The following is an 8,598-nucleotide window of genomic DNA, read 5'->3' as shown; positions in this document are numbered from 1 at the left end:
CTTTTGTTCATACAGAAACAAAAGCTCATCCGGCTTCTTAAACCAATGTTGCCAGCACTGACCAGTATTTTGTGGACGCCCGAAGTGTTTATCCCAAAATCAAACCTAACTTCTGATGAAATAGATAATGGCATCTATTTATTGAACATATTGGAGAATTACAAAGGAAACAAAAGTAATTGTCCAATAACCATATATACTGTAAGATTATTTTTTCAACTCTATTTATACATTGATAAATATAAATTTTATAAGTTTGCAACACATTATTATTCCCCTTTTTCCATTTATAGGAAGCTCAGGTGAAGCGTTTTGTATTGAGGGTGTGCTATCACATTATTACATGTGATAAGAACGTATTAAGAGATAGAGTGAAAAAAGATGCACTAGAATGGAGTCGTGTACCGCTGTAAGAACCTTCTTCTTTTAATATTATCAAATTTTCTTGCAAAACCTTTAGTACTTTAGTTGATTAAATAATGTTATATGTTCGTATTGTGGCAGTGGCTCTCGACCACTTCCTTACATGACCAGCAATTGTTGGATTACGTTTGCAGATCAAAATCGGCACAAACTAGATTGTAATGATTTTGCTCTGATTTTACAATATAAAAGTTATATGATTTTGCTTTGATTTTACAATATAAAAGTTATATTATGAGAGATATTGACTAATTGCATTTCCTCAATATTTAAGTGACGCTATGGAGTCCACTCCGTGGATGGAAGTCACAAGACATGCTTTACAGACCCTTGGACCACGTGGCTTTGTTATGGATCAGGTAAGTATCATTTTCCTTTCCTTTTTCTTTTCATGTTTCATTTTACTTTTTTTTGTGAATCCTAGAACTTGTTTTGTGAATCCTAGAACTTATTTTGTGAATCCTGGAACTTGTTTTGTGAATCTTGGAATTTATTTTGTGAACTTATTTTGTGAATCCTGGAACTTGTTTTGTGAATCTTGGACCTTATTTTGTGAATCTTGGACCTTATTTTGTGAATGCTGGAACTTATTTTGTGAATCCTTTACCTATATTTTGTTAAATTTGATTTTGTAGGTGATTGATATGTTTGGAGTTAAGTCCACACTTGGTAGATCACATCTCCTCTACTTGCCAACCACAGTATATGTGAGCTTCAAATCCTTTAGATGTTGATATTCAAGTATTTGTTTTCTTAATGTTGCTCCTCTCTGGTTTATTAAAATGGTCCTACTTTTGTCACATGCAGACCGCTCATGAAGAACGCAACCCAGCTATTTGGGGTCAATAACTGAAGTCTGATTACATTCCATTTGATGGGAGCAATATCCAAAAGGTGAAAGATCCCTCTTCTACTATTTATGTTCTTTTTTATTTATTTTCGTTCATGTGTATTGTTAATTGGTTTGTCTATTGCAGGTTTTTATCCCTATGCTTAACGATAAGTGTCGTCATTGGTGGGCTTGCGTTTGCGATTTAAAGCAAAAAGTAAATTTTATCCTCGACTCGAGCACCGATTTACATGCGGATCCTGATAACCACACAGCCCACGAGATTGTATGATTTTTTCCCAAAATATTTTGGAGTATTTATCTTTAGTTTCTTAAAAATATAACCCTGTCATATTTTTATGTTCTATTGCCTTTTTCATGTTCCAGTTGTACCAAGTTTCACCTGTTCTTTGTGGTGGTTCATCTGCATTTGAACCTTTGCGGTTGATGTACATGAACCCAATTGTCAACCTTGAAGTCCCTCAACAAAAAACATGGTATGTAACCATGTATCTTCGTTTTTTAGGCTATATTTGTGTTTTTATCGTACAAGTTTGATTGGTCCCTCTCTGACCAAAACCAAGTACCCAATCCCATATTGCTGAAATGAATGGTTGAATAGTTGATCTTCAGTTGAGATGTTTCTTTTACTCATAAATGTTTATTTATTTGTAGTTTTGATTGTGGAGTGTTTGTGCTGAAATGGTTGGATGTGTTGGACAATGAAAGTTTATGGACCAACAGTGAATATTTTGAGGTATAGATTTACGGGTTTTGCCTCCTACCTTGCCATTGCTACATATTAAATATATACTATATTGTATGAAAATCTCTTTTGCAGAAATTGCCTGACTATCGAAAGAAGATAATATTGGAACTTCTTAAATGGGATAAAAATACAAAAACGGTACTCTTGCTTGACTTAAAATTAATGCAAAGTCCATTTGGTCATAACTTTGGTGAACATCTCTTAATTGTTACTTGTTTTTGATGGTATAGGTGTTTCATTGATGACATGAAAGTCTTTTTGCAAACAAATGATCTTTCTCCGATGGATATGTGTTCACTTGCGGACATCCCTTGCTTCAGCAGGCCTGCTATATCTATCTTGTGTTGATGTACTCAGTATTCGAAATGGTGAAATTCGGCCATATGACCTTGTTTGTTTGTAATGGTACCATGAATTGATTAGTCTGTAGTCTTATATTTGAGTAGTCGAGAATGTATTTAGTAGTCGAGAATGTAATGCTACAAGAAATTGTGAAACTTGGATTTGACCATAAGATGAGACGGGTGTACTTCGTATGATGACGGTCTTTTATTGAGAGACAAAGATGTTTAATGCAAGCCGCCTTCTCATTTGATTCGCATCTTTTTCTGTATTATGTACAATTACATGTTTAATGTCATCAACTAAAGGCTTTACTTCATTGGGAAACGATGCTAGATTCAGGCTAAATTGGGAAACGATGACATCGACTAAACACTAAATTTTGATCAAAATCACAAAAATACTTAATGCTGGATTCAGGTCTAGGTTTCATAATTTTATGTTCCAGTTTCACAAGATAAGTTTCAGGATTCACAACATTGAGTAAAAGAAACATCTTAAGTGAAGATCAACTATTCAAGACTTAGTTTCACAATTTCATGCTCTAGTTTCACGTAATTAGTTCCAAGATTCTCAAAATTAGGAGTCATGTATTCTTAAGTAAAGATCCACGTGGTCCAGTTTCACAAAATTTCGCAATTTCAAATTTCACTTCAACTTCCATATTCAGTGCTCTCTCTTCAACTTCCCTATTCACTAACTGCTTCTCTTTTCAACTTCCATATTCAGTGCTCCAATTTCACATCCGTCTTCGCCATTATCCGCCATTATCATTGAGCTTTTCGTCTACCATTAGCGTTACCGTTTCTACTATCGCTATCATCCGCAAATTAGGTATTTTCTATCTACTTTCTCAAGTTTCGATTCATCCTTCTTTTGTTTCGTATTTTTCACCATAATTTTCAATCAACTTCTTTAATTCGTCAAATTATTGTTTTTATTATGCAGGTTTTTATTATTGAGGGTTTAGGGTTTTTGCCAGTTTTGTTAGTGAGGGTTTAGGGTTTTTTTAGTATATTTCGATTCTCTTGCGTATGGTTTTGTGATTAATTTATCGTTCTTTGGATGCATGTTCTTTGCCAGTTTTTAAATGTTTTTGTTAGTGAGGGTTTAGGGTTTAGGGTTTAGGGTTTTTGCCAGTTTTTGTTAGCTATACTCATTTGCATTTCGCGAATCTAGGACCTACTTGTGTGAATCTAGGACCTAATTGTGTGAATCTCAGACCCTGTTTTGTGAAATTGGAAGATAATATTGTTATACTTGTTAATAAGTGCATGAAATCACCTTATCTGTTTTCATTATCTTATCCTTCTATATTGCCAGTTTTTAAATGTATTGTTGGTTAAGTTTTCAGTAGCTACATCTCATTTGCATTTCGTGAATCTAGGACCTAGTTGTGTGAATCTAGGACCTAATTGTGTGAATCTCAGACCCTGTTTTGTGAAACTGGAAGATAATATTGTTATACTTGTTAATAAGTGCATGAAATCACCTTCTCTATTGTCAAACTTACTTAAAATATTTATATTTTGGATTTTAGTTCTGATGTTATTTTGCCTTACTTGGTGCATAATAGGAAGCAAGCTAAAATGAAGCGACCTGTTGAACCAACTGTTGATTCTACTGAAGCACCTACTGAAGCTACTGAACCACTCTCTGAGCCACCTACAAAAAAGACAAGAATTTACAAAGACAGATTTTGTGTTGAGGACTCGGATGTCTCTATTTGGGCTTTACAACTTTCTCAACAATAAGGAGAATCCACCATCAGATAAGCAGATTGAAGCTATACAAGAAATGGGATTTGGTTCTCTATTTCATCTTAAAACAGATGTTGTTCCGGGTCACTTGGCATACTGGCTAGTTTCAAATTATGACCTCTTTACAGGATCGTTGTGTGATGGGAAAATCCTTGTTTTAGAGGAAGATATCCATCTGTGCCTGGGATTGCCAATGGGTCCAAACATTGTCGAAGAAGCAAAAATTGGAGATAAGTGCCCTTCTTATGTGTCTCTTTTGGAGGAGTTCAGAAGTCAATACAAAGGTAGTTCCATTGAGCTCAAACACATTATGGAAAAGCTCTCTACACAAAGAGATGGTGGAGATGATTTCAATCGCACTTTCATCATTTATATCTTCAATGCTCTTTTAGGCGGTGTTGTAGGTAATCGGGCAAGTTTGAGACTTCTTAAAAGTTTGGTAAACACTGAGTTGATCTCCGAATTTAACTGGTGCAATTTTATCAAACGTAAATTGCCTGTCCAAGTTGAGTCTTGGCAAAAGAAGGAGTGGAAGACCAAAAAGCTGAAAGAAAATTGGTTTGGTGGACCTATTATGGTCTTGGTTTTTATTTATCTAGACCGATGTGTCTTCAAAGCACGCCTTGTTACTCGGCAGTTTCCAACGCTCTCAACTTGGACTAAAGAAGCTATATCCCAGAGAATTAAGGAGGAAGTGAATGACAAAAGTTCGGACAATAAAACTTTCGGCAAGGGTTCTATTGAGCCTCCACTGGTCATCACTCAACATAAGGCACATGCACTTTTGCCTACTATTGAGTTTAGGCAGTCTTCAAAGCCACCGAGTGCACCTTTGCCTACTATTGAGTTTAGGCAGTCTTCAAAGCGAACAAATGAATAACAACATTCTGAAGATGAAGAACCTTCTGATCCTCCTACTGAGTTTATTAATAAACTTGCGCTTTCCGCAAATGTTGATCCTCTTCTACCTAATAATTCAGGTAGTACTACTGAGTTTGTTAATAAACTTGCGGTTTCGCAAAGGTCATGGCTCAAGCTTTCATGGAGTACAAATCTCTTGCTAGCCAAGCTCTGAGCAAACTACCTTCCTCAGCAACAGTTTCTAAACTAGTTGCAGCTGTAGATGGTATGTCAGATGGTTTTAGGTTATCTCAAGAAGACAATAATGAGGAGGGTAATGTACATGAGAGTGTGGAGGGTAATAGTGGGGATAATCTAGCTGAATTGTTGGAGGCATTGGACGTGATGGGTGAAGCTTTGCAGCCAATAAAGTCACGTCGTTCACCACCAAAACCAGAATGCCAAATCATACCACTTGGTGAACCTTCAACATCTTGTATTCAAGCTGATGAACAACCTGATCATCTTTTATCTCCCTCTCATAATACTGCTACTGATGATTTCCCTCCCGTCAGTGATGATGCCCCTCCCGTCAACGATGAACAACCTGACCATTCTGAGCCTATAGTGGTAGCGGATAATCATCATAATCAAGAACGGTGGGTTGAGTACAATAGGAGGAGAACAAGTGAAACAGATATGCAAACAAGTTCCAGTGCTATTGATGATGTCCTTTACGTCAATGAGCCCACTCACCCCACTGTGACTGTTCTAGCTACTCCTTCTACTCCTCCTCCTCCTCCTCCTCCTCCTCCTCCTCCTCCTCCTCCTCCTCCTCCTCCTCCTCCTCCTCCTCCTCCTCCTCCTCCTCCTCCTCCTCCTCCTCCTGTGGTAGGGAACAGTGATCCTCCTTCTACACCATCTGCCAGTAAGGAGTTAAGGGCGTGCAATCAAATTATTACATGTTCTAAGAACAGTGAGCCCACTCACCCCACCGTTACTGTTCTAGCTACTCCTGCGACTTCTATTCCTCCTGTGGTAGGGAACAATGATCCTCCTTCTACACCAATTGTTTCCGGCCTTGATAAACCATCTGCCAGTAAGGAGTTGAGGGCGTGCAATCAAGAGAACCTATCCAGAGAAATAGTACAAAATGATGCACTAGAATGGCCTCGATACACTGACAATGAATTGCTGAATTATGTTCGAAAGAAATCAAAGAAAACTAAACAGTAATGTCATATTTTTGCTTTTTTGATTTTTTTTATTGTAATAAATATATCTACTAATTGAATTTTATCAATAATGAAGTGACGTTATGGTGTCCACTCCGTGGATGGAAGTCACAAGAGAAGCTTTGCATAGCCTTGGACCGAAAGGCCTTATTATGGATGAGGTAAGTAACCCCTGAGTATTATTTTCCTTTTCCCCCCCATGTTTTCATTTTGTTCACGTCACTCGATGTGTATGTTTCCTAACAAATTTAATTTTGTAGGTCATTGATATATTTGGAATTAAGTGCACACTTAGTAGAAGAAATTTACTCTACTTGCCAACAACAATATTTGTCAGTCTCAAATCCTTTATATGTTGATATTCAACTATTTTGCGTTCTTAAAGTTGCTTTGTTTCTAAAATTGCCTTCTTGTGACTTGTAGGGTCTTCATCGAGAAAACAACCCCGAAATTTGGGGTGCACACATAAAGGACAGTTACACTCCACTTGCTGGTAGCCATATCGACAAGGTCAGATATTTGTGAATCCTGGACCTTATTTCGTGAATCCTGGAACTTGTTTTGTGAATCCTGGACCTTATTTTGTGAATCCTGGACCTTATTTTGTGAATCCTGGACCTTATTTTGTGAATCTTGGAGCTTATTTTTTTGACTTGTTTTGTGAATCTTGGAGCTTATTTTGTGAATCTTGGAACTTATTTTGTGAACTTATTTGTGAATCCTGGACCTTATTTCGTGAATCCTGGAACTTGTTTTGTGAATCCTGGACCTTATTTTGTGAACTTATTTTGTGAATCCTGGACCTTATTTTGTGAATCTTTGACCTTATTTTGTGAATCTTGGAGATTATTTTGTGAACTTATTTGTGAATCCTGGAACTTAATTCGTGAATCCTGGACCTTGTTTTGTGAATCCTGGACCTTATTTTGTGAACTCCTTGACCTTAGTTTGTGAACTTGTTTTGTGAATCCTTGACCTTATTTTGTGAATCCTGGACCTTATTTTCCTTATTATAGCATTAATCTCTAGGTTTGTCTTGTACATTTACTATCTCAGGTTTTTATCCCTTTCCATAGTAACACGCTGCCGCTGCATTGGTGGGCTTGTGTCTGTGATATAAAGCAGGGAAAAAATTTCATCCTTGACTCATGCGTGGTTGTTAATGTGGATCCTGACAACAAGCATGCCAAAGAGATTGTATGATTTTTTTTTTCCAAAATATTGTTATTGCCTTTTCTTTTAAAAGTATACTCCAAAATATATTTTGATCTTGTTATTGCTTTTTCTTTTTTAGGTACATCATGTTTCAGCTATTTTGGGAGAGTCATATAAATATTTGGAGTTCATGCACACGAACGAATTTGTCAATCTCGAAGTCCCTCAACAAACAACAAGGTATGTAAGCATGTATCTTTTTCCTTTTGTTAACAGATCAATAGTTATTATTTTGAGCTTGTTGATTTTAAACCATTTACTGTTTTTTTTTGTCTAGTTATGATTGTGGAATTTTTCTGTTGAAGTGGTTGAGTGCCTTGGACGATGATAGTTTATGGACCAAAAGTGAATATTTTGAGGTAAGTTCATTAGTATAAGAAAATAAAGGCTTATCTTGTGAATCTCAGACATTGTTCAATGAATCTCAGAGCTTTTTTTGTGAAACTTGGTCAGTATAAGTGGTTTAAAATCAACAAGGTCTGAGATTCAGTGAACAAGCTCTGAGATTCACTGAACAAGGTTTGAGAATCACAAAACAAGGTTTGATATTCACCAAATAAGGATAGGTTGGTTGTCTATATACTTCATTAATATATGTCGCTCTTGGCAGAAATTGACACAATATCGAAAATCGATCATATTGGAACTACTTAGATGGGATAAAAATACTAAAAAGGTACACTTCATTGTCTTAAAAATGATGTGAAGTTCATTTCTTCATAAATTTGGCGAATATTTCGTAAATAAGTCGATTGTACTTGTTTTTAGTTGTATAGGTGTTTAATTAAAGAAGACAATTGTCCGTGAAGTCATAATATGCAAAAGCGGGTCGAGGCTCCTGTAAAGATTGTTGCCTTCATCAACTCTTGTAAAGATATTTGATAGTTGTAAAGTCATAATAATTTTTCAGGGTCACTTATATGACTTATGTAGCTAATTTGACATTGAGTTGAGCAATTTGAGCTAATTTGACATTGACATTGACATTGAGTTGAGCAAAAGTGGGTCGAGGCTCCAGTAAAGATTGTTGCCTTCATCAACTCTTGTAAATATATTTGATAGTTATAAAATAGATGATTTTAAACCACGACCAAGTTTGACATTGACATTGTCAATGAGTTGAGCAAAAGGTCTGAGATTCACAAAATTAAGAGCAAAATAGATGATTTTAAACCACGGCCAAGT

The 8,598-nt window shown here is 36.2% G+C and overlaps 1 protein-coding gene across 1 annotated transcript; it reads left to right on the top strand.

The window, feature by feature from the left end:
• The first annotated feature begins 6,299 nt into the window (after positions 1 to 6,299).
• On the top strand, positions 6,300 to 8,350 carry LOC141588429 (ubiquitin-like-specific protease ESD4). The gene is made up of 8 exons (XM_074409872.1): positions 6,300 to 6,359; positions 6,459 to 6,530; positions 6,622 to 6,708; positions 7,255 to 7,395; positions 7,493 to 7,593; positions 7,691 to 7,772; positions 8,024 to 8,089; positions 8,324 to 8,350. The coding sequence occupies exons 1-8, from the start codon at positions 6,300 to 6,302 to the stop codon at positions 8,348 to 8,350; spliced, it is 636 nt and encodes a 211-aa protein (XP_074265973.1).
• Positions 8,351 to 8,598: the final 248 nt, after the last annotated feature.

Source organism: Silene latifolia, chromosome 6, assembly GCF_048544455.1.
Source record: "Silene latifolia isolate original U9 population chromosome 6, ASM4854445v1, whole genome shotgun sequence".
In the NCBI taxonomy this organism is placed as follows: domain Eukaryota; kingdom Viridiplantae; phylum Streptophyta; class Magnoliopsida; order Caryophyllales; family Caryophyllaceae; genus Silene; species Silene latifolia.
This window is presented reverse-complemented; position numbering and strand designations above follow the sequence as displayed.

Bases quoted from the DNA above. Each gene is read 5' to 3' on its own strand.
- LOC141588429 (XM_074409872.1), top strand. From the start codon at position 6,300: ATGGAAGTCACAAGAGAAGCTTTGCATAGCCTTGGACCGAAAGGCCTT. The intron at 6,531-6,621 runs GTCAGTCTCAAA...TGTGACTTGTAG, and splicing joins ACTTGCCAACAACAATATTT to GGTCTTCATCGAGAAAACAA. The intron at 7,396-7,492 runs GTATGATTTTTT...TTTCTTTTTTAG, and splicing joins ACAAGCATGCCAAAGAGATT to GTACATCATGTTTCAGCTAT.